We start from the raw sequence: 27172 nt of genomic DNA on the forward strand, positions 1-27172 counted from the left end.
GCAGGCTAAATCGTACAATTCTCCTTATCTACTAACAGCATGTTATCATTTAAAACCAGACAATATGTAAATGCAGAGGGATTTACCTTCATTTCCGTCATATTCGCAGGAAATAATTCAACCATGCATAGGTTCTATACTAAGCGAATCATCTGTATTCATTCGATGTCTCCGACAGCAATAAAAATGCACTTAAAAGCCAAACAACTGTGCGCTGCATCTAATTTAAGCGTAGAAAGTTAATAACCATGTCAACAAGCAGATGGCTCCGACATGTTGAACCCACCTTGGCTGTAAAGCACTTTTACAATTATGCTGACATATGCAAATAAAACCTGGATTCATCATCATCTCCACTCCATATAGAATCATCGCCGGCTCTTTTATCATCAAATATTCCTTCCCCACAGTTCCAGTACACCGTGCTTTACAATATCAGAGGTGTGTTATGTAACTTCCTGAGTGGGTGACGTCCGTAAAGGGAAGTGCAATTGACCCGAGCCGATGGTGACTGACATTCTAGAGTGTTCCTGAGGTGTTCTAGGAGTTCTATAACTAAAGCCTGCGTGTGTCAAGCGTTCTAGCGCACTGCTGCCTACATACGTCACAGCAGTGCACTTCAAATTAGAGCTAGGAGAGATTAGCCTCTACTTTAGCCTCTGCCTATAAGACAAGGCTCGGAGATTGATTTGCGGTGACTGCTACTCCAAAGTTAATGTACCTGCAAGTTCTGGTCGTGAGAACACTGTACCATGGCCACCTGAGGCAGGCACCATAAGAAATCTGTCTCGAGGCAGAAATGTAATCGTGAAGACCGTCAGTTTCCAGGCAATTTCCAACCTGCACGTTGCCGTGTCACCGGGCTGTGTTGCTCATCAGTTGCTAAGGATTGAAAAGTGTTTGCAGGGAGACTATTTCTACCATGTTTGGCTTTGATGGGTTTAGTGAAGGTCTTGCAAGCAAGACTTCAATCAGTAAAATGTCACAATGTCAGCCTTTCAGGGAGTCTGGGGCGTTTTTCAGCTGAATGGCAGGGTAACAGGCAGGGTTGACAGGAATGCCAGTCAAGCAGGTTTCTGTCTGACTTTACAGGATGACCTTATGACACTGAATGTGCTCCCTCACAAAAGATGGCAGACAGACAAGCTTCAATATCCTACATTATATAAGGGTTGAACAGAACAACAACCACTGTGATTGGCCGTGAGACGTTATAGTAATATACCTGCGCAAACACTCGAATTACGAACATTTGTTTATCAAGTTACCTTGATAACAATGATGGTTTTGAGAACTATATTTCTAAGCGCAGGGCAGAAACCACCACAATCTATCACGCAATAAATACTTAAGGCATTGTCTTGTTACAATTCTCTGTTTTGTTTTGTTACCGTTGTATAAGAGCAATAAGGCACTTGAGTCCGTGCTTTACGGTGAATAAAGTCACAGCTGATGGGTTGCCGGCCTCTGCTCCGTGTTGGCCTAACAGCGCCCCCTCTCCTTCCTTATTGCTTAATTAAAACCTTCCAACTGAGTTGGAACGTCTCAAACATATGTTCCGATCTTTCCTCAGTAAATGACCCTGCAATGTCATTTTAATTCTGAGAATACGGTCTAAGCCGAGTCGCAAATTAAAATGTAATGAAATGTTGCGCTGGGGGTGGCAGCAGATGTTGTCTGTGAGACGTTGTGTGTCAGAGGAGTGCTGGGAGACAGACAGCAGAGAAGATGGTGGCAACTGGAGCATGATGCCACGTCTACTGGCCCCCATCTGTAGCCATTTGGGGGCTTTGCCTCCCAAACACTCCACTTTACCTGCTCTGTTGGGCAACTGGGCCAGAACAATAACTAACAAGAATCAGAACACAAAGGAGGAGTGTTGAGGACACTCAGAGAACATCAACATATTATTTATCTTTTATGTAAATTTTATTTAACTGGAGAAGTCATATTACAGAAACGTCACTGGTCAGATGTAGCTGTGTAGTAACACACACACTGGCAGCGCACCTGTCCTCTGAACAACCTTGGCTGAAGCCTTGGAGGCTGGTGGAGGTAGACATCGGAGGACAGGCTCACACGTGTTTGGTACCATTCCTCTTTCCATGCATTTCAACGAGCCCCTCCTCCAATGTCTGCCTCCACTTCTCCACACTGGCTCAGCAAGACAAACAATGTGGGACTGCTCTCCGTGCCTGACTGGCTCAGGCCAGCGGTAGTTACCCCAGAGACAGGCCTAGGGTCAGGGGTTGCTAGGCTAGGGAAGAAGGTCGTAGGCCTTACCTTCTGTAGGTAGAGGATCATTCCTTTGAGAACAGCATAGAAGGTTTTCCAGCCTCTCTTCCCTCTGGGCGCTGGGAGGGGAAAGGAAGTGGGATATGTTTCATTTTGTGTCTTTGATTTTGAAATATTATTTGAAAACATCACAACGATTATGGGTGCAGTATTGTGCATGAATGCTACCAGAGACAAATCATCCCTAATCTGTGTCTATACAGCATGGTCAGCAGTCAACTGCCCACATCTGCTTTCAGGTCTCCTCTTTGCTTTTGACTTCAACAACCAAACCCAAAAATCCAATCTTGTTACAAACAATCTAGTGTGACTGAAAATAATCAACGCGGGGGGAGAAAAATGCACCACAACAAAAGTTTATTTTCAGCCTTGCTAGGGGGATAGCTTTGTCTCAACTGTCTGGGCTTTGCTTTGAGAGCCGTCCAAATCCTATTGTCATTCTTTTCATTCTTCTTCTCCCATCCCTCTATCCGGCAGACATACCAAAAGAGGACTGTGCCATGTCTGTCTATCTGTCTGTCTGTCTGTCTGTCTGTCTGTCCCCCATACTGAGTAGCTAGGACCATTCTAGAGTGTGTGGGTCTGGTTAGTTCTAGAACCTTGTCCCCAGAGGGCCAGTGAGATGCATTCTAACAGGGCATCATGTGATTAGCGGGATCAGAGAAGAGCATGGACGGCACTTGTAACTGGAGCCCCTTTTAAACTCCACTGTGGCTGTGGCATGGGTTTGTAGGGGGACAGGCTGGACCATTAGGGCATGGAAAGTATGGGAGGAATGGTCCGAGAGTGTATGGAATGCTGCTACTTGTGTACCTGAAACGGGCTCTGCTCTGCTCTCGTCTGCTCTGGTCTAGTTGTTTATGACAACCGTGAAATCGGTTGAAATTTACGGGGTCTTCACTTCACTGTGTGAGTTATCTTTCAGGAGCTGTGGCTGGAATTCAGTTCAAATGGACTAAAAAAAAATCTGCATGCAATGTAGAAAACCCCAACGACAACCCTTGATGATGCGTATCGAAAACACCAACAAAAAGCCATTCATCAAGCTAGCCTCCAAAGCTCTCTGCACCAGTGGCCTCTCGTTTAACACCATATAATCAATTATACAAACTATCAGTCTGAGGCCTGTCATGCTGTGTTGGAGTGAATTAAAGCATCCATGTAGGAAGCAGGCCAGGGTTGGCCTCAGCCAAGCACAGACGTTGCGTCTAATCTGCTCCGGTTTCTTAGCAGGCTAAGCAAAAGCTCTGCTCGAACAAGTCAGCAGGTTTTGTCTCCTCCGGACTCTAAAGTCATTAGAGGGCTGAGATAAATGGATATTAAATACGGGGGAGTAACGCCTCTTCCATCCATCCATCCATGTTGGTTAGCCGGCAGCGATGCATCTTAAAGTGCTCCGTTAAGGTTCACAATACGCAGCAATTATTTTAACAACCTATTTTTCTCCTCTGTTGGCAGACACGTCACCGTCGTAGGGCTCTGGTGGGTCTTCTGAGTTGACGGTGGCCATGACAGGCGATTTGAAGAGCACAGGGTTGCTAACGTGCAGCGCCCAAGAGGGCGCTCTCCACATGGGCATTTCAAAACAGCCATGACATCCCATCCCATCCTGCTTTTGAATGGCAGAAATGAGAAAATATGTTGTTTTTTTCTCTCTTTCTCTGACTGAAACTCAGGAGGAAGCCACAGAAGCCTCAGTAAATATGTAGTAAATCAACAAAAAACACCTGTTTGACGGATTTGGTTTTGTTCCAGTAGCTTCTAAAGGTGAGAGCTGTTTGCTCAATCATAACCACAGTAATGTCATGCAGTTAGAAACTCAACGTCTGTGCACAGCTTAAGACAGACTTGACGGGTGTCTTACTTTTCTTGCCGTCCATGTCTGCGTGGATCTTGCGGGCCAGGAAGCCCGTCTTGTAGACGGCAGCGTTGGGGTCATGGGTGATGTCGAGGAAAGGGTTGCTACCGCTTCCAATCCTGCTGATGCTCTTGTGGTCTGTCTTGTTGTCAGCCAGCTCAGACAGGGACTTCTTCAGCTCATCTCCATCTCTGAGGACACAACACAACAAAAATACTTCTTTCGTAAGTTTCATCTATTTACCCTTGAGCATTTTATTTACCTTTAGTTTTTGTTTTCTCTCTCTGTTTCTATTTATTCCTCCTGAAAAATGCATTGTATTTTCTGTATAAAATGTGCTGCTATACTAATAAAGTTTTTATCGATCGAATCTTTATTTGAGGAAGCTAAAAAGAAAAAAAAAGCCCTCCAATACATAACCGGCTATGAGATAAATCCATGTCCCAAATGTTCAGTAGTGTGTTTCCACAGCAGAAACAAGCCTGGTATTGATCAGTGCATCCCTGTGTGGGGTGGCCTCGCAGGCCTGCTGTGCTGGTGGGAGTGTTTCTGCAGTCTGAACAGAAACCCAGTCAGACAGCTCTCATAACAGCACCCTGTCCAGCTTAATCACAATCAATACTGGGACCTCTCAGTGTCACCGCAACCCACACACACACAGACACACACAGACACACACAGACACACTCTGAAGGCTGATTCACTGGGTGGATCATCATGGCAGACGCAGGAAACAGTGCCATTAAACCAATGTCTGTGGCTTGAAGATTCTCCTGTCAGTTTCTATTCACTAACATGAACGTCTAGGAACCTGCAATATGGGAGTGTTTAGACAAACTCACACACCAAGTGATTCATGTTAAAGAAACACTGTATTACTTTGAATTCAGCATACGACACAGTGTATAATTATCTACATGAATATCTGGTGATAAATCAAATCCAAATTGAAAACGGTAGAAATCACTACTCCCGTTGAAGAGGAGTTTTTCTCCTTGTAGACTACAAAGTGTGACCATACGGGCCGCTGAGACATAAATCACCTTGTCTTCATATATTTGCCGGATGTTTTTGGGTCAGCGCAAATTGAGGAACGTTTACAGATATGAGTGATATGATCAAGACGACAAAGGGAGCTGGGTAATCAATCAACAAAGGTAATCAATGGAATGCGATGAGATTAAACTAGCACCTGCTACCTTCCCCCTCAGAGGAGTCTGCTGCCAGCAGGGTGCTCTGCATCAGGGGAGGCTGGCGGAGGTAGAAATCGGAGGACGGGCTCATTGTAATGCATGGGATGGAATGGAATGAGGAACGGTGTTTGATACCATTCCATGCATTACAATGAGCCCGTCCTCTGATTTCTACCTCCGCCAGCCTCCCCTGATGCAGAGTAAGTAAGGTATGAACCCCACCGAGTGTAAAGCGGTAAATCACAGCGAAGCCATCATTCCTCCCCCTGCACCATCACTTGTCTCCTTGGCCGGGAGCCACTCTGCCTCTCTTCGCCAAGTGCATTTTCTATAATTGCTTAGCAACAAAAAAGTTACTTAGCTATGCTTAAAAGACATCTCCATTTCAACACTTTGAGGCTGAGCAATGAAAGTGGAATGGATGTCTGTCAAAGAGAAATGATGTTTTATACAGACCTGTGTCACCGATTTCTGTTTTCCAAGTGCTTCCAAATATGTGTGAAAGGCATCGAGTTGCTGAAAACTATTCAAAGTGTTGCTTCCTTGCACTCCGACCTCAAAAGAGTCCTGTATTGCCAAAGACACGTGACCGTCACCAAAACACCTGTGGAAACCAGCTCCCATCTCAACTCGGTTACATATGCTTATTCTGTTTTAAGAACATCCAAGTGATTAAGTTCAACCCTTCTTGAATTAACAGCTCAACCGAGGTTCATTGATCGTAGAGTTCTCAGAACAAACAGTCTATTCAAGGGTACCCAAACCCCAGAGTTGCTGACACAGACAATACTGCTGAAGCTACATCTAACGTGATGCTCAGGGGCGGTGAAGAATATCAATACCTCAAGGTTCCTAACACAAACAACCCCCGGAAAATACCGGAAAGGACTCATACTATTCTTCTATTCTATTTCAGTGTAGCTGTGCCCATCCAGCAGCCGTAAGACAGTGGGAGGCTTTACAGTGGCTTTAGCAGTAAACCACAGAGCTCAAGAGGAGGAAAGGCTTGTTGTTAAGGAACCGTAGAACAACGGAGCTCACGAGGACAGAGGGCTCAATCAAGAGCATCTGCTCTCTCTGTGGACAGACATCTGGGCCGATGCCACGGCCTCGAGGGGTCACTCTAAGGTCACCAATGCTGCAGTGGAGGCCATTACACATTCAAACTCCGCTTGAACGCCTGCTTTGGCACGTCGGGCCAGATTGTCGGAGCTTCTTCAGAGCAATTACACACTAGAGAGGCTCACGGAATGTACTTTGTATTAATAGCAATGCGTTTGGATATGATAACGATTGAGGAAACTTGAGAAGATGAGAACGGTTGTTGATTCCGGCACCAAAATACTGTACAGTGGAGCTATTGCATAACAGCTACCAGGTTGTAAGGCACGACTGTGCTTTTGATTAGGGATCTCCTCCGGCCTTAAACAGCATCCAGCCATGAAATAAACTATGAGAGAGATTTCCTTCAAACATTCTATTTCCAATTAAGAGGAAACGGCCTGGGAGGAGACATGATATCCCAGCCGTGTGAGTCGCTGTAGGCTCCGTCTCCCTGGTACGCTGATGTGGGCTTGATCGATAAGAGACATTTTCTATGTAGACTCTCAATCGGATCTTTTTGATGCGGGTTTTAAGCAATCACTCTAATATAACACTGGGACTTGTAACATGTCATTTCTTATGCGGGTTCTGATATGCTTCATCTTCTATGTTTCATCTGTACCCGTGGAGGCCGGTGGGGGTAGAAATCGGAAGACAGGCTCGTTGTAATGCATGGAATGGAATGAGGAATGGCATCAAACAAGTGTTCTACCTCCACCAGCCTAGTCTGATACTGCACGTACAGTATATCTTACAGCACCAACGCAAGTGAATTATGGTTGCTATAACAACAGGTCTGTTTTCCATCGTGGCAGCCATTGTGTTGTGTGAAACGCTACAAGGCTGGCGTAACCTACCACTATTAATGAGCTGATCTAACGTTAGCCTGGGATCAATAAAGTAAAAAACAGATGCGTGGAAATGAAGTGAAAGAAAAGCCGAGTCAAGGACACGTACCTCTACGAAATCCATATCTGGCTGGCTCTGAGTTAATCCAGTGCGGTTGGACTATTTGAGTTTGAGTATTACTGAGTGCTTGCGCGGCAGAATACTTCCACGGCAGCAGAGTCAGGGAGGTCAGAGGTCGTTACGTGTGTGAAGCGCCGGGCTGGTCCACGGCCTCGGGCCTCTTCACGCAGACGCACTCGGTCCTCTTAACCTAAACATATCAGCACTGACAAGCAGTGACCGAGGACATTACATCACCATTGGCCTGTTGTTGCAGGCAGGAGGAGTGTGTGTGTGTGTGTGTGTGTGTGTGTGTGTGAGAGAGAGTGAGTGTGTGTGTGTGTGTGTGTGTGTGTGTGTGTGTGTGTGTGTGTGTGTGTGTGTGTGTGTGTGTGTGTGTCTGTCTGTTGACGCTGGCAGGCTGTCATTTGGTAGATTACCTCCAACACAAAGGGACAGTGTTTATTACTGTTATCACAGAGGCAGACTGTCATTCTAATGGGGTGGCGTTTTCTCATGCTAATTACAGCATACGTCTAAGCTGTCACCTATCCAATCATTTAGCTTGGTATATAAAAACACATATAACACACGCACGCACGCACACACAGCACAAGTACACACACACGCACACACAAACGTGTTTACATGTACGCCCTAGGTGTCTTCAGCCTCCTGAAGAATGCTGTGAGACGCTAGTTTCAGAATACGGAAGGCTCAAAATGATAGGAAGACCACAAAATAACAAACATCTCCAGATACGGCACGGTCAAGCACGGAAATGTGAATTGCTACATATTTCTTTCTTCATGGGTCCAAAATAAACATTGAGAAAACACACAACTATTTCACACTCCCTCTCCACTCTCTCACTGTCCTCGTGTAAAAGTCGATTTACTCAACAAGTAATTGACACGGTATTTCCCCACATCATTTAGCTAGTTGATATTTGCGGAGTACATTTACTCAATTCCTCTGCCACCAACTAGATAATGAACTCAGACGCCCATTGGTTCCAATTTATTTTCACGGGGCCTGCAACACAAATAATGGATGCCCGGCATAATGAAATGAAACCGTCTGAAACTGAGTTTATTAATGAGATAGCGTTAATGTTGCCCTTTGGGGGGACGGGGAACTGGGACACTAAACCAGTGTGATGCTCGCTCTCTGTGTTCAACGCTGCAGAGACGCAGCGTCTTGCTTCTGCTCCACGAGAAGTGAGAGTAGGTGGTCAGATATGTTAGGGTCGTTCGTTGTAAAAACACAGGCTATATCGTCAGTCCTACAGTGTTTTTAACAATAACATTAATCTGTGGACAGGGTCCCCTCAACATGTGTAGGTGGTCAGATATATAGTATCAGTCAAAAGTTTGGACACACCTTGCCAAGAGTGTGCAAAGCTGTCATCAAAGCAAAAAGGTGGCTACTTTGAAGAATCTAAAATATAAAACACATTCTGGTTTGTTTAACACTTTTTAGTTTACTACATAACTCCATATGTGTTCCTTCACAGTTTTGATGTCTTCGATATGAATCTACAATGTAGAAAATAATTAAAAAAAAAGAAAGAAAGAAAAACCATTGAATGAGAAGGTGTGTCCAAACTTTTGACTGGTACTGTATATCAGAGTCATTCGTTGTAAAAACACAGGCTATATTGTCAGTTCTACAGTGTTTTTTTTATCAATAACATTCATCTGTGGGACAGGGTCCCCTCAAGATGACCTCCGGTGACAGGTGCCTCCCGCCTCACTGGCGTCTGAGGATGAATGTTGATGGGTAGAGGAGAGTGCAGCGTGATACTCACATGGCCCATTCCAGCTTCTCGTTCTTGATGGAGTTGTACAAGGCCTACGGGGAGGAGAGAAAGAAGCCATTAGTATACATTATTAACCACGACGGCGTGACTGTTCACAGCCCTGTATCGACCTTCCGAAAGCTTTGTTCCCGCGCCCCCCCCCCCGTCCCCCTCTCGACCCGTATGAACGTGGATATGCCAAGTCGCCCACAACATGTGAACTCACTTGACCCCTAATTTGTACGCCACCTATTGGCCCGTTTCGTCATTTCACGAGGCGACGGCTAAAGAGGCGGGCGATTGGTCCGTCGGGCTGAATGTATATGGTCACCATGGCGATGGGATGAAGATAACAACGGATGACCCTGATGTGTCAGGCACGTGATTGGCTGTCGGTGAATAAATTGAGCGACCGTGTACGCGTCGGGCTCTCGCGTCTGTCACGTTGTTAAGACGACGAGGAGAGCCGCGTGAGTCATACAGATTCATCACTACCCCTGTATACATCTGCTTCCTGTGCCTCTTCAATCACGCCATCGGCTATCTGTTTGAGTTGAGGGTCGTAGTCATGGGAATCGACAGGTGTTATTACATCAATAATAAACTGTGATCCATCATGAGCCCTCAGAAAAGCTATTCATGGAAATATGGGTCATGGCAAAAGATTTGAGTGTCAGCATTGGAACCCTTATTTGCTGTTGCAAATAAACGGTATAAAACCACCACAACCGTACAGGAGTGCATGAAGACTAGAGAACTGTTCACCCTCTCCCCTGGGCCATATGGAGCTGGCACTGCAGTTGTTGTTAGTAATGGCATTTTATTACTGTCCTGTTTACACCATATTACACTGCCCTCCCAGCAGTCAGGACTCAGGAGACCAGCTCTTATTTCACTCAATATTTGAGAAAACAACTCAGTTCCCTAATAACTGAGGCTGATAACTGAGGCTGGTAATTGAGGCTGGTAACTGAGGCTGGTAACTGAGGCTGAGGCTGGTAATTGAGGCTGGTAATTGAGGCTGGTAACTGAGGCTGGTAACTGAGGCTGGTAACTGAGGCTGGTAACTGAGGCTGAGGCTGGTAACCGAGGATGATAACTGAGGCTGGTAACTGAGGCTGGTAACTGAGGCTGAGGCTGGTAACTAAGGCTGAGGCTGGTAACTGAGGCTGGTAACTGAAGCTGGTAACTGAGGCTGGTAGATTACATGTGTGGCTGCTGGGGTTGTGAAATCAGATACAGCCCTTTTATTGGACAGGTGTGTTCCTACCAACCAGCCAATCTGCTCGTCTTATCTGATCCAATCTGACCCCTGGATCACGGGAAGCGGAGAGAGGGAAAGAGAGAGAGAGAGAGAGAGAGAAAGAGGGGAAGAGAGAAAGAGGGGAAGAGATAAAGAGAGAAAGAGAAAGAGATCTACAGACAGCGCGAGAGAGAGAGAGAGAGAGAGAGATATAGGGGGGGGGGGGGGGGAGAGAGAGGCAGGGGAGGCTCTGATAAGGGGAAGGCATTACAGAGCTATTGTGCTGCAGTGAAGCCCAATGTCACGGAACACTTGAGCATCCTCTCTCATCTCCTCCCTCCCTCCCTCCATCTCGGCTGAGTTACACACCGGTGAAAACTCCTGTGTTCACCCAACAAACAAACCAAACCAAACCAAACCAAACGTCTGGACCGTTTGTGTTTTTGGCACATTGGTTATCTTCTGTACGGAGACAAAACAGCAGAGTAGAATTCCAGTAAAGCGGATCTCCCCCTATAGGACGCGGGCCACGGATCACTGGCCAGCTAGCAGTTCAACAACAACAATGGTTCTCTGAATGATGGCCTGCCAACACTGACATTTCACCGGCACAACAACATCCATTCTGCATCGACATGCACGGCCATCACTCAGCAGAGGCAACCTTTCAAGACCGACTTTACTGAGCTCATTTGTTATTCAATAGTGGACTAGCAGACCTTTAACGACTTCAAATGTTTTTTTTCTTAACTCTTAATTCTTCGCACAAAACATTCCCTGATGTCTCTCGATCCCTGCCGTCGACGGTTTGACCTGACCGCTGCTCCAGAGTTGGTTACCTAACACGACATTCCTCAACACCCGTTGACCCCTCTCTCCATACATGCCATTCCTCCCCTGCGTACTCCTTAGCACCACCTGTTGGTCAGCATCAAGAACTGCAACGGGGAGCAACAATGTGTGTGTAACCCATTAAAACATCAACATGACATTGGGTTGAGGGCAACAAGATGGGAATAGTCTCAGATTTCCTTCCTCAATGAGCTAAAATGCCACATCAATCAAAATGATTGAAAGACTACGGTAGTGAATTAATTAATTAACTAACTATTACCATATGAATGGCTTTTGTAAGGGTCATACCTAGCGAAGTAAAACAGCGGATCAGGTATCGGGGCGGCTCTGGTTCCACTAGTGAACGCACTAAGGCCGTGTTGGGAGAATGGGACAACGACACATACCAAGATGGAGACATCGAAATCTTTCAACGATCTTCAAAATGTAAAAAAACCCATATTGGATGTGTATTCCCACGTTGCTGCTTGAACATGATTTCAAATATGTGTGTGTGTGTGTGTGTGTGTGTATATATATATATATATTGCATGTAAGAGTATGCATGTTAATGCAATCAATTAAATGATACCATGTTTATCAACGCAACATCTGTACAGCCTGCATGATCAGCAGAAATAATTGATTAATAGATTCAAGATTCCAAAGCCTAAAGACACTGAATATGCAAAAAAATCCTTTGAGAAGCAATGACACTAGCAGCCATATAATTAGTGGATAGTCACACAGATTCCAGATTTCCATGCAGCATGTATAATTCATAACCGTCGAATGAACATACAGCTACGTTCAGCTCTGTATATCCTCAGGTCAATAGAGAAGGTTATATGGATTACATGAAGGCTTGTTTTTGCCAAAAACAACAACAGCAGCAGCCGCACGCACGCACGCACGCACGCACGCACGCACGCACGCGCGCACACACACTTCCATAACCCACATCTCTAACAACAGCGAGACCCAGGATAAACAGTCCCAAGGCACCTTAGGTGGCACCACTGTGACAGTAATATAAGGTAGCAGCAGGCGGTGTGTGTCGGCATGGCCAGCTGGCACAGTCCCTCCCAGGTCGGCTGGCACCTCTCCCCAGTACAGTGGAGAGGAGGGCTGCTGGCACCGCAGGGCAGGGTGGACGGCGCCGTCCGTGTTTAAGGAGGAGAAAATAACAAAGCCGTGGACTGGCCAGGGTTAACCGCCGCTGCCTTTCTCCGTTTAGGAAGCGGGTGGGAGAGGGCGAGGGAGAGGGAAGAAAGACAGGATCAAAGCCATCCATCACTCTGAACAAGCCATCGCCGCCCGCTGGGTCCGACGGATCAAACGATATTCCGATGAGATACCCAAAGCAGCTTTTAAAGCGGAGGGAAATGTGTTGCAGCAATGTGTTCCCTGTGATAATCTGTGTGCGTGGGTTAAGTCTGTTCTTACAAGTGGTTATTTACTCGAAAGTCTCATCTCTCCCGCGGAAACCGAACTAATGCAGTTCATCAGATTATTGATTGAAGTCAGGGAGTCAGAGAGGCAGCCTGAACGCACAAACCACGCTATTTAAAAACCAGACAGCTGTGTACAGAACAGTATTCACACCAGTCAAAACTGTTGGAAACGCAACCCGTGCACCACACGGCGTTCGACTCCCGTTCCCAAACCAAATCACACTTGTCCTCCGTCTCGATCCCTCTCTCTCTAACCTCCTGATTTCTCAAATCTCAAAAACACCTCGTCTCATTCCACCACTCATTCCACCCTACGCTCAGCGGCAGTGCTGATTTCTCCTGTATGTTTTTATTTATTTCTTTTAATCTTTTTATTACCTTCTCTCTCTTTTGCTTTTCGGACAATTCGGAGGAATTGGAGACTTTGAGGGACTTGGAGCGGTGCTGGTGCTGGGGGTGCTGGCGTCGCATGGACTCCTCCTTCTCCCGGCCGTACTTGACCGAGCCCCCGGGTCGCATACGGCGGCTGCTGGTCCCCTGGACGCTGTTTACCCCGATCATCTCCCGACGCTAACACGCAGAGTCTCCTCGCAATACACACACACGAGCACCGGGCGGAGAGAGAGAGAGAGAGAGAGAGAAGTGGAGAGAGAGAGAGAGAAAGAGAGCGAGCTCATAGACGCGCGACTCGACTGTCCCGGAGAGCGTTCCAGAGCCGATAGCCGTACGTGGAGGGAGGGAGGGAGGGAAGGAGGGAGGGAAGGAGGGAGGGAAGGAGAGGGTTTCACTGAAGCCGAGGCGACGAGAGAAAGAGAGAGAGTGAGAGAGAGAGAGAGAGAAAGAGAGAATGATCACAGACACTTGGTTTCTTCCTAGCGCGCCCTGTTCTGTTCTGTTCTGTTCTGTTCTGTTCTGTTCAAAGCTCCAAGCGTCGTTTCCACCGGCGTTTGAATTCACAGAGATAATTCCAGTGAGAGCCGCACGGCAGTGACTGTGAGGGAGAGAGAGAGAGAGAGAGAGAGAGGGGGGGGGAGGGAGGGAAAGGGAGGGAGGGAGAGGAGGAGGGAGGGTTGGAGGGAGAGGAGGAGGGAGAGGGAGGGAGGGAGAGGAGATGAGGAAGGAGATAGGGAGGGAGGGAGAGAGGGTAGGAGGGAGGAAGAAGAGAGGGACGAGGGGAGGGAGGGAGGGAAAGAGGGAAACCAACCCCTCCTCTTCTGACATGGAGGCAGTGGTGAAAATCATTTCATTTATATTCCAAAACACCACTGGTCCTATGATGCTGCAGGGCTCCATCATTAAAGTCTGCATTGAGATGGCACAGAAATGAAAGTCTCTGTGTGTGCGTGTTTGTGTATGTGTGTGTATCTGGCATGAGTGCATGTGTCTGTGTGTGAGTGTGAGCGTGAGCGTGAGCGTGAGTGCGTCTGAGTGAGTGAGCGGGGGAGATGAGAGGACTTGTGTGTGTGTGTGTGTGAGTGAGTGAGTGTGCATGTGTGTGTGCGTGTGTGTGTGTGTATCATACGGCCGGCTGACCAAAGGTGAATAATCAGAGGGCAGGTGTTGATGGCCTGAGTGAACTGGTGCGCTCTCACGCTCTCACTCTCTCACCCTCTCTCTCTCTCACCCCCCCTCTCTCACTCTCACCCTCACTCTCTCTCTCACACGCTCTCACTCTCTCTCTCACCCTCTCTCTCTCTCTCTCTCACCCCCTCTCTCTCTCTCACGCTCTCACCCTCTCTCACCCCCTCTCTCTCTCTCTCTCTCTCTCACTCTCTCTCACCCTCTCTCTCTCACTCTCTCTCCCCCTCTCTCTCTCTCACCCTCTCTCCCCCTCTCTCTCACCCTCTCTCCCCCTCTCTCTCTCCACAGAGCTAAATGACAGCATCAGCAGCATCAGCTCTCTCTCAGGGTTTGAGGCTCGCTGAGACAGAGTCGTTTAGTGTCGATCCGCTACAGCCCGCTGAACACGCCGCGTAAAATACACAACATAGTCACCTGGGGACAAGAACTACGGCTGGGGCTGGGGCAGTGTCCTCTCCTCTCCTCTCCTCTCCTCTCCTCTCCTCTCCTCTCCTCTCCTCTCCTCTGACTTATGAGCCCCTGATGCTGGCCAGGATTCAAACAATATTTGAAATCAATTCAAATACCTCAGCTTCGCTCGATTGATTGATTGATTTTGCCTGGCACAATGGAACCGATGAAAAAGTCCCCAAAAAGTGCAAACCGCGCAAGCCAACGCCGGAGCGCTCTTTCCCGATGTCTCGTCGTCTGATTAGCCAACTTGAACCAACAGCAGAGGAGACAACTGCAACTCAATCACTAATATATTCAATACTGGGGGGGTCGGGAGCAAAATCAATAATCCAGAGTAATTAGTGGATTCAAGAGGGCGATTAAAATGCAGCGAAATAAATTATTACTGTTTAGGATCACACAGCTGGTCCCAATTATTCCAACACGTCGACTGCGAAATTATGAGACGCCGCTCGCTTCGATGAGTTCACACAATGAACCAGATCCACAAATGTCCATCATGCCTGAGATATTCCACCCAGCAGCCCCTCCCTCTCGCGCTAAAATTAACCAAAACACAAGCCAGCAGGAAGAGTCACCATAACAACACGATCCTAGCTGGGTCAAATCACTATAGCAATCAGGGGAGGCTGGTGGAGGTAGAAATCAGAGGACGGGCTCATTGTAAAAGCATGGAATGGAACAGGGGGATGGTAACAAACACACGTGTTTGATCCCACTCCTCATTCCGTCCCATGCATGACAATGAGCCCGTCCTCTGATTTCTACCTCCACCAGCCTCCCCCCTGGGTTCAGTGAGCAGTCCAGGTTCTCAAAGATGAATGGTACTTTTCTACACTGAGCATGACTGTTGTTCTGTTCACCAATAAAAACCTCACAACTCACTTAGACCTTCTCCAGTTCTCCAGCACTGAAGTAATATTAAACGACAATATCATAAACAATAATGTGAGAGTAAAATATGGTACGTATGGAATGAGCACACTGTGACGATTCCACCAGCTTGTGTGTGGGTGATGGGGTCTATGAGCATGGATTCATGTAGGACACACAGCTTCTCAGGCCATATTAAATGCCAATCTGAGGCCATTTGCCAAGTTCTACGGATATTTGTTGGACTGGAAGAAAAATGTCAGTAGGATTTGAGTGAATGTGAATGAGCTCATTGGTTATATATATATATAACCGTTCCCCGACCCCTGTCTCAATATACAGAAGCAGAGCAATCTGACTTCATTTGAACTTATTATGGTATGAAATCTCTTGTCGACTTATTGACTTTCACAATATTTGGATTCTTGACTCTCACAGTGAAATTGTTAATGCGTTGCGCCAAACCTCTATATTAGTTTTGGAAGCCAGTTGTGTCATAATTCTTCCCCACTATTACATCAGCTCTCCCTTTGTATTCCCAATAGAATGTAGAGCTCACTATATTTACCACATAATTTATCGGATGTATTATTTAATTTATAAAAGTAACAATTTCACTCTTAGTAATGAATGCTTTATCGTAGCCTGCGGTCGTAATGAGAATGTATGAAGTTGTGTTGTGGAGAAGCTGGCAGATTGAAGCAGTTTGAGAAGGCTATCGCCTTAAGACACTGATCCTCTCTTTCATCTTATTTAAGGAGCAGAAACTCTTTCCATAACTCATTAAGGATATGCACGGTAAACATCAGAAACTGGGATTGCTGTTGTTTCTCTCCCGGGACCGTAAAACACATAGTTAACACATCATTAAACTTCCACTCTGACAGCGGCTGCCACACCGAAACACATCCGTCGTGCTCGAGTGCGTTTCAGACGACTGACAGCAAAAAAATAAAGAATTTCAGTTCCAACAATAACAATCTATGATATACATTCTATTGTTGTGAAACATGTCATCTAGTGAAACACAGTTCCATTCTGGTGTTTCTGAGTCTTCAGGTTGAGGGAGGGAGGGAGGCATAGTGGTCACATGTCAATCATCATGCAGCTATCTGATGATCATTGAGGCAACTGCCTGATGAATCCTGGTGCCCATCTGTCCCCCTGCCTATTCCCCTGCCTGTTCCCATGCCTGCCCCCCTGCCTGTTCCCCTGCCTGTTCCCATGCCTGCCCCCCTGTATGCTCCCCTGCCTACTCCCCTGCCTGTTCCTATGCCTGCCCCCCTGTATGCTCCCCTGCCTACTCCCCTGCCTGTTCCCCTGCCTGTTCCCATGTCTGCCCCCCTGTATGTTCCCCTCTATGTCCCTCTGCCTGTTCCCCTGTATGTACCCCTGCCTACCCCCCTGTATGTCCCCCTGCCTGCCCCCATGCCTGCCCCCCTGTATGTTGATGGTGATGGTGGTGATGGTAGTGGTGGTGATGTTGTTGTTGGTGGTGAAGGGGGTGGTGGTGGTGGTGGTGCTTCTCAGCTTTCAGAACCAGAGATGATGACCGGAGACCCCGGAGGGGTTTATTCTCAATCTCATATTGTGGATACTGGGGTAAGCATGAACTAAAAACCAGCGACTAAAGTCTTAGCGCTTTGACGAACTGAGACCCAGATCACAAACAGATTGTAAAACATCGCCTCTTTACATTCTATTTCTGTGAGCCAAAACAAGATCTACTTCCATCCATCGACTGTTACATCACGCAGTCTGTGATTCAACAGTCTTCCAGCTCAGATGTTGTGGCTAGCTTTTCCCCACACCTGGTTTACATAAATAGGTTAAAACCAAAACCACAACAGAAATTAACTGCACTAATTGGCAGAGCTTAGTGCTATGTACAGCTCCAGATAAGCTCTTAACGAGCCCAGATGGATGTTGATATTTGAAATCAAACGCTGTAGTCATTCTGAAGCCCTATGACTAAGCGCAGGCCGGCTGTTAGTACTGTGTGACCCACTGTTGTGAGCTCCGTATGGACAGACTGACTTGAGCAAGGCAGCAAGAAACATCGCTACATGTCGCTACATACACCCCACTCAGCAGAAAAAGCGCAACTGACTGACACCGAGGTCTTTAATGTGAGTGACACGGCCAAATGAAGTCTCCGGGGACCTTAACCGTGAAAGACTTCACGTAGCTATGATAATCACCTCAGCTGGGTTTCAACTGACACAATGACTCCAACGATCATCGATTTAAATGACTGTTAAGTAACTTACAGCCTAACTGGAAAGAAATTGTAACGATATCTAACTAAACCACTTATCATAGTAGGTGTTTTCGAATCTTTCTTTTGCCCTTTTACATTAAACCACTGTAGTCTCTCGACATTCAAATTCATGCCTCGGAAGAGATCTGGGTCTTTGTCGTGACAAACATTCCCAGAAACCATTTTTAGCAACGCAGGACCGAGAACACGTTTACAAGGCTTCCACTCCTCAGCCCAGAGTGTTTGTGTCTTGGCTCCCGGCCCGGTGCTTGGAAAGCGACACCTTTCGGTTTTTTTATAGTATCGCATTGTTCCCCGGCGCTCTGCTGGCCGGCGTGGGCGGGCTACTGGGCTCGGCGCTGCGCTGCGCGGCGGAGGAGCTACTCAGAGGGCCAGGCGTACGGAGCCTCATTCCCTTTTAATGTTGATACAGTTGATGAACTGACTCTGAATAAATGATGACAACACACCTGCCCTACAAAAGGAATGTTCGGCTCTCCGCTGCCTGTCCGTTGTCAGATCTCCATTTCATAGGTACATCACACCCAAGTCATTGTTCCGGGTCTCTGAGGACCACCGGGTAATATAGATAGCTCTGATGGCAAGCATTGATAAGGACCTGTCTACCTGCTAATGGGATTTTGCACAGCACGGACGATATATAATGTAACTCTCTTTAACTGGAAAGACAGTAGATACGTATAGTGGTATATAAAATAATATACAAACTGTTTTGCTAAACATGTGAGCTATCCCTTGCATGCTTTCATTATCTCCTAAAGAGATTTTCTTTTTTGCAGACATGGTTCAGACAGGGGAGGCTGGTGGAGGGAGATGTGGGTGTTTGATACCATTCCTCTTCCGTTCCATTCCTTCATATCAGATCGCTATTTTACGTTAAAAAGCCGATTCATACGAGTAAATGACTTACTGAGTCGACCACTGGTCTGGTTTTCTCACGTCAGACCCGGTTGATTATGACTGTTACTGTTACCTCTCTGTATGGTTGTATAACTGTTTCTCTGTATGGTTGTATGACTGTTTCTCTGTATGGTTGTATGGCTATTTCTCTGTATGGTTGTATGACTTTCTCTGTATGGTTGTACGGCTACATGACTGTTTCTCTGTATGGTTGTATGACTGTTTCTCTGTATGGTTGTATAACTGTTTCTCTGTATGGTTGTATGGCTATTTCTCTGTATGGTTGTATGACTGTTTCTCTGTATGGTTGCATGACTGTTTCTCTCTGAGTTACTGTACTAATCACATGGTCAGCCTCAGCAGATTGGTCTGATTCAGTCTGGATCTGGGTGACTTCCATCCCGCCAAGCTGCTCAGCATCAGCAGATTAATCACATGCTCTCCCAGATCTGTGTGTTCTACCGACCATGACACCACCAAATGACACGCTGCCTCAATGCCAGAGCCCAATGTGTCACATGTGATACACAAGAATTTCACCATGTCTTACCATGTCTTACATTGACACCAAAAAAGCCAAGACCTTTACGCCATCTTGATTTTGAGGCAGGTACTGCTAATTAAAACACTAGAATTCAACTAAGTGTGGTAATGTGGGCAGGCTGTGCGAAGTAGAGGAAGCACACATATGTATGTCAATCTAACGACCAGAAAATCTATGAACAACCGTTGCCATGTATAGCATTTACTGGGAGATGTGTACAGGATTGCGTAGGCTGAGGGAATAGCTCAGCGAGAAGAGAGCACCGTCAAACAGAACACACACACACACACACACACACACACACACACACACACACACACACACACACACACACACACACACACACACACAGGGAGATAGAGGTGAACAAATAATCAGGGTCAATCCTAGCAGCCGCTGGTGCCTCACCCGCGGCTGTGGGAGCTGTAAAAAACCTCTACAGTAATAGTGATTATTCTATAGAGAAACTCCCGGTGGGCTCCTATAGATGGGCACAGATTCAATCATCCTCACTACAGCCATTTATCCCAGCGTATCCCTACACCTGAGAGCCCGCTATCTGCATACTGAGACGCATGCAGAGTGCCGCTGCATAACAGTGGAGGCTGGTGGAGGTAGAAATCGGAGGACGGGCTCGTTGTAATGCGTGGGACGGAACCGAAACGTGTGTTTGACACCATTCCTCATTCCATCCCATGAATTACAAATGAGTCCGTCCTCCGATTTATACCTCCAACAGCCTCCCTTTCTGCTTAAACACCGGGGCGTCGTGGAGTCCAAATGCGATATCCAAGAGATGTTGAACCATGGAAGAGGGCACCGCCATACGTGATTGACTTTCCCTTTCTCAGAAAATATCAACAGAGTGCTGGCGTCTGCGTCGTCTACATACACGGGGAGGCTTTCGTGTCTAAATATATGGGTAAATCCATCACAATCTGACAGGCACTGTTCAGACACTGCCCACCGCGAGGAAGGAATGTTCCTGGCTAATATAACCATCTGCTGATAACGACACAATGTTAGAAAGCTGCTTAATCTGCGTCAAGAACATGGCCGGCGTCTGAGCGTGTCGCTACGGGACGGCGTCATTGATGCGGGTGTGTTATGAAGCTGTTCCGGAGGCATTAACTGTTGTTAAGTAAATAATTGATAGACATAAACGAGATTCTGTCGTTCGTTCCGAGTCTTTTTCCTCTTTTAAAATGAAAGTGTTTTTTTTCTTCTTCCAAAATGCTTTAAAACAACGTTGTTCAAGGCTTCTCCGTTTCCCAGGAACAACGGCACTATCGTGAAAGTCCCTGAGTGGGTTTCACTGGGAGGAGAGAGATGAGAAGATGTTGCGACCTCAAGGAGAGAGTCCCAGTCTCTCGCTCTCCTCCACCTCCTCCTCCCTCCTCCTCCTTCCTCTCCACCCCCCCTCTCCCTATCTGGTGTGGTTTGCACATTGGATGTAGGCCTAAGCCGTAATGACACAGATGAAGCTCAGAGAGAGCCAAGTCTCCCCCGAAGGCTAGCACTCATCACAGGATGAGCTGCCAGTGAGGAGATCAGCCAGCCGACGATGGCCCCAGTTTGTCATGTTAACTAGGGAATCAGCATTTCACTGCTTTGCTGGCTAACTCCTTCACACGGCAACTTCTGAATGCCCCTTTGAATCGTATTCTGACTGAACAAACACATTTGTTCTATTGTTTTATCTTTAGAATAGGATCTTGAAGCAATACAAATAATCTACAAGGCATTCTACAAGGTCGCACACTGTCTGTATCTCAATGTCTTGAAAACTACTATAGCAACACTGCATTAGAATTGCTAAACAAATCGAATGTCTATTGTCATTCACAGTCAAGTGTATACCAATAAAAAATCCCCCAAAAATGTATTGGCATTCACAAAACACAACAATATTATTCAGTTAAAGACAAAGCAGCAAGCGATTAGCCACTTGTCTGAGAACGTTAGGCTGAAGCCGTCAGCTAAAGATAGACACGGTGGATTTAAATGTTGTGATAGATTGTTTGACCTTTGCATCTTAACATCATGTCAACTGCAGCCGTGCCCTCTCCTGCCACTAGACCTACAAGCACTTTATCTAAAAGGTGTCATGGAGGGACACATATTCATAGTGCTGTCACAGCAGACAGACAGACCATGAGGAATGTGACCAGGAAGGCTGTACCAGGAGATTGAGCACAAGATCAGTTCAACACTTGACAGTAAACAGTTTCACTGTGTGATTAATCGCCTAAAGTACTGACACATTAGAATTTATGTAAATACTCTTTGTTTTATTATTTAACCTTGAGTCCCATTGGGACCAGGGCCTATTGTATTCTCTTTAAGGGAACCCTGCATACACACAATTGACAAACATACATCAAAATTACAACATTATAAAACACAATCAAGAAAAACAACCCCATTTTTTTAAACAAAGAGGTCCTTTATCAATATTTTAAATCGCCTGAGCAGCACCAGAACAACCAACTGTAATGTACCTATGTTCTTATACGTCAATAACGAGGTTAGGTAAGCCACCATGTCAAAATCATTTTTACATTTTACTTGGGGTTAGACCTAAGGTAAGGACTAGGGCTATTGATGTAGAAGTGTAGCAATGAGTGATTAGAATAGTTGTTACACTATAATATGTAATTACACACTCATATAAACTTGTGTTACTGTATCAGTGTCTATGGCTTTGCACTGCCGTCAATTCAATAAAGCAGTGCTTTACCCTACAATTCAAAACCAAATGCATTGCTACCTGTGAAAGAAATTAGAACATATAAAACATGGCATGAGGGACATGAAACGTTACGTAAATGTCAGTTAACACAATGTGCCTATTGAGGGCTAGCTAAGCTGCGAACGCCTTACTCTGCTGGAGTTGACCAGATAAGCCCGCAGACGAGGTTGTTGGCTTAATATGTCAGCAAACGAATTGGAGCGCCATTGTCATTGCAAAAGGGAGAATGATTGGCCATGTTGACACTCGTAGGAAACAATTACCGAGTACATAATCATCAAGTCCCTAATAGTGGAAGAGAGAAGAGGCGCGCGGCTTCTGCTGTTGCAACACAAACCCTCGTGGTTTGCCCGTTTATGGTCGTCGATGCTACAAACAGCTGCTAAATCGGTTGGATGGAAATAGAAAATGTCATCGCGCCTTTTGTTTCGATGGGTGTCTGATTACATAGAGGCACGTTTGTTTGCCGCTACGTCCCCGTGTTGTAAAGGTCAGCGTTGGGACTCCGGACATTGTTCGGCAGAGACTGAGCGCGGAGGAGCTGGGAGTTGGGAGAGACGGGTGGAGACAGAGGCATCGGCAGCATGTGGGTCAGTGATGCGCTCCAGTGAAAACATTATCCGCGGCTTGTAAAAACGTTGGCCGGAAATCCTGCCTCTTTAAATCCCTTGATATTTGAGCTGGTTGTGTGTCTAGGGATGGGCCAAAATCGCACGCACGCACGCACGCACGTGACTACTACAACAACATCTATAGGCTACAGCCCAGACCACGATAACACATTCAACTGGCCGGAGTCCAACAGAAAACTTCCATTTTGTGAAAGTGTCCGTTGTGAATCTAGTTTCTGTTGAGAGAAGGAGGTCTGTCTCCCTGGAGGTCCGTCTCTAGAACCCAGTAACTCAGAGCGGTTTCCAGAGGGCAGAGCACCAATCACGCGTCTCTAATGACCGGGCCTGCGGCCACCTCATCTACCTGGCGGGCCGTGACTGACACAGACCCCACAGTCAATAACCTCCTGTGCTGTCAGGAGGCCCTGGCTGGCTGCTAATCCACAGGATCTAGAGGACGGGTGCCTGGGATCGGGCCGTGCTTTAATATCCGGGGCTGTTGACGTGCAGAGCAAACACTCACTCAAAAGCAGCAGGACAAGTACATCTTAACATCCTTCTTTTTGATTTGCAGAAGAAATATATACTCATAAACAGCAGGCCCATGTGTAGGCTTCGCTTAAAATATACGCTTCCTTTTGAGTTAAAGGACAAATACACCTTCACAAACAGCAAGCCTTGGACTGGTGTGTGGAGGTGGAAAGCGATCTACTAATTACAAAGGAAGTAAAGGATCAACCACACAATATATCTCATTCACAGCAAACGCTTTCTGGTTGTTCCTGAAAGTAAAATAAGAGGTAAACTCTGCACAATATAGGCTATGTGACATTATATCGAGAGAGACAGAAGAACATCTATTCTGGGTGATTCACTCCATTGCCATGGTAATGTCAAAGCAGATGGCTGTTCATTCGGAAGAGATGGAATGAATCTCTTCATAATCAGACAGATTACCACTTTGCTCTTCATGGTGGTTTTCCATCCAGCCTTGAATAATGTACCTTGCCTGATTGACAAGAGCAGCTGTAGCCAAGGATACTGTACATGTTGAACCGTCACATATGGTAATCAATCCATTCAAACATTAGCTCCATAACAACCAACAAGTGTGTTATGTAATATTCAAATTGTTTCTATCATATATTGTAAAATGGACATTGCATATGTTTTGACTCGATTGTGAACAGTTGATTAGACTTGGGACTCGGCAGCCAGGTTGACAGGATGAGTCAACACCGCAGTCTTCCTGCACTGCCAGACCACATATTTGGATTCAACGACTCAACGATAGAATGTTGACAGTGTATGGGGAAGCAAAACAGAAACTCAAAATCATAAAAAAATAAATAATAATAATCATAAATTTAAATTTCTTTTTTTTTTACGAGTGCATTGGTATGTGAACATTACCTATATACTGTATATGTTTAAGAAAAAAAAGAAGAAGAAGAAGAAGAAGAAGAATAGAAAAGGCATTAAAAAAACATTGATAATGACCATCAGAGGCCCAGAAGAATAAGTGCTGAGCCGGTTTGGCTTCAGTCCTGGTTTACAAGGTCACTGTAACCTTGGTGCTGCAGAGACGACAGAATCACAGAGCCTCAGACTGACAACAACATTAAACTTTAACTGCATGTTGGACATGAATTTAACTGTACGAAAAGTCCTTGAAATCTTCAGCACGGTCTCAACTCAAGACAACAACTGATCGCTAAACACCAAGGAAATGCATGTCATGAAAGAAATGCAATCCTGTTCTCGCCCCTACCAAGTAGGTCATTCCATTAGAAACTAAATAAATAGTATTGATAAAGGCATATACTACAGTAAAAGTGCCTTCCACAAAATGAGAGTATGTATCTGAAGTAACTGGAGCCTCCATCTACAAGTTGGATACGTGATATATGAGCATCATAGATGCTGTTTAATATTGCACAACACGGGTCCCAATATGTCCATATGCACCCTTGTGTTTGCCGATCACATGGAAACTGGAAAAAGAGTGAGCTGTCCTGGAGCGAGACTCCCTCTCTCACTCATCATGACCCAACAGCACGTCAGCCTCTCTGTTACTAGACCAGCATACCAGTCTGTTCCTGGATCTGGACTTGGCTGTGGACCAGGAGAGGAGGGCTGCTGGAGGTAGAAATCAGAGGACGGGCTCAATGCAATGCATGGGATGGAATAAGGAATGGTATCAAGCACATGTGTTTGATACCATTCCTCATTCCATCCCATTCATTGCAATGATCCCGTCCTCCGATTTCTGCCTCCATCAGCCTCCCCTGCTGTAGAAGAACGGTGCCAGGCAATGACTTTCAGACAGAGCCAGAGGTGGAATCAACAGTGCAGACCAAATTACAAGGGGACATTGAGAAATTAATGTCTCATCTAGGCTCCTTGTGTAATGCGACATGTAATCTAATCATAGGTGATAGGAGGACACATCTTTCAATAGTCCACAACACCATTCAGTTATGGCATATTGCATTGTGACAAAACAGTTTTATTAAAACAGGCCATGAAATATAAACTTTATTGATTGCTTGGCAATGGCATACAGTTTTAGTGTCTGACTAACCAACTCCACCTGTCCAGGCCAGCAGTATACCAACTCTAGAGAAGGGGGACGTATATCATTTCTGACACTCCAGGAATCAACTGTATCTATCTTTCTATTCAGCGCTATTGCTAAGCATTCCCAGAGCAGCAGAGTTCCCCAAGGCACAATAACAGGCTCAACCCTGACCTATTTGCTAAGCAGAGTAGAAAAGAGACACTCTAGGATTTGCAGAATTGAAATGACTGACACTCACTTAGACACCATCTACAGTAGACTCACGTCCACGGCTGACAGTGGAACATTTGGAAGTTGTGTACGGCAAAAACAATGAAGCCATCCTTGAAACTTTTTCCACTGTCAGGCTACATTTGTCAGAACAGCCATTCTCCTGTGGAAGATGGGAACGCTGTAGTAGCATGAATAACACTATCTATCCCCCAGCTAGGTAATCTGCTGGCTGTGCACCATTACACTCGCAGAAAGGCAACACTTAGAACAATCACAACATTTGCATAGTCAGTGCAAACAAACACTGTGAAAAAGCTTCAGATTTGAGTCAAACACTTTTCGCCAAATGTTTCTGAATCCAGTCTAATTCAGTGAATACAAATCAAGTAAAAAGTTGTTGAAATGTAAAAAGGTGTGAAATGGCAAACGTCGTACTGAGCAACATAGACAATAATGCCCAAACCCCAGACTATAATCCTCCATGCAGCGTTCCTCAGCTCCATCTGTGTGGCTCTAGACGGGGCTGTCTGAGTGTGAGCATGGACGGCTGCCAACATCTCCAGTTCCTGCAGTCATTATCATTATCTGCTTGATGTCACAGAGGAAGGGAGCCACAAACCTGACTCCTTAACCAAATGTCTACCTCAAACACCAACATTTCAACATGTTATAGACCTGACTTTCTTTGTCCATATATCATACAGTACACCAGTCCTGGCGTTCACTGAATTCATGTTGAAGGCCATGTGCACGATGGCCCAGGGTTGGGGGACTGACAGCCTTGCTTATATAAGTGCACGTTTTCCCAGTGTACAATATGAGCCATCTAGATTTACATCCAACGGCTATGCTATGCATGCACTCCTGACAACTCTCCAGTTACCTCGCCAGTCCCATTAATCAGTTACTAACCATAGCTGAGGCAAGCGTCCAATAAGTCAGATGGGTTTATCTGATGGGCCGACCTTTGTGACCGATGGTAAAAGATTCAGGGGCTGGGGTTGGGTGTTTTCACCAGACAATAAGACATATTTGCTTACCATGAAGTCTGTACAAATTAAAGGCAAGTGAAGATTAAGGAGAAATAAGAGCCCTTCTATGTAAGACCTTCTCCAAGGCTACAACTACAGCAGAGAACCACTTACAGATTGGAAAGAAGCTGAAATGTCTCTGGTGGAAAGCATCATGAATATTATTCAACCAATTACTGTACATGTATAACTGCAGCGTCAGACAATTAAAACCGTGACACGATCTCGAACTCGGGTCACGGTCAAAAGGGTGAAAGACCATTCTATAGCAATTACAATTGTTTTTAGTCATTGTTATCTGGTCCTTTAGAAAGGTGAGATCCATCTAACTTTTCCATAGTTCACAAACGCTTTTGAGTAGGTCTATTTCTGATTAGGTTTGAACAGATCGCAACTTAGTGTAAAATGTGACCAAAACATGACCGTTGTTTTATTTTGTTCACAAGCCTCGAAAGAATAACAACGTGACGTTACAAGCTCATAAAGAAAACCAGATCCTGCTGTTTCCAAACAAGATGGATGAAAGATATCTGTCGGTTCAAGCATATCAACCCTTTATTTATATCTGGCTTCAGAGTGAGACTTGACTGTGTTTTTGATGTTGTTATCTGATAACCGGCGC

At 45.9% G+C, this 27172-nt stretch overlaps 1 protein-coding gene across 4 annotated transcripts in view; it reads right to left on the reverse strand.

Moving 5' to 3' along the window:
• Window positions 1-27172, reverse strand: part of psd3l (pleckstrin and Sec7 domain containing 3, like) — a 90912-nt gene that overhangs the window by 11013 nt on the left and 52727 nt on the right. For 3 of the 4 annotated variants that reach the window (XM_083670059.1, XM_083670060.1, XM_083670061.1), the window contains 3 exons: window positions 9209-9252; window positions 4160-4344; window positions 2284-2354 (listed from right to left, as the gene is read on the reverse strand). In XM_083670059.1, coding sequence (XP_083526185.1) covers window positions 2284-2354; window positions 4160-4344; window positions 9209-9252 — 300 coding nt within the window. Of the gene's footprint in view, window positions 1-2283; window positions 2355-4159; window positions 4345-9208; window positions 9253-13108; window positions 13354-27172 lie in introns of those variants that run through there. The other variant, XM_083670062.1, reaches the window with a different exon arrangement.

Source organism: Argentina silus (assembly GCF_951799395.1).
Source record: "Argentina silus genome assembly, chromosome: 5".
Classification (NCBI taxonomy): Eukaryota; Metazoa; Chordata; class Actinopteri; order Argentiniformes; family Argentinidae; genus Argentina; species Argentina silus.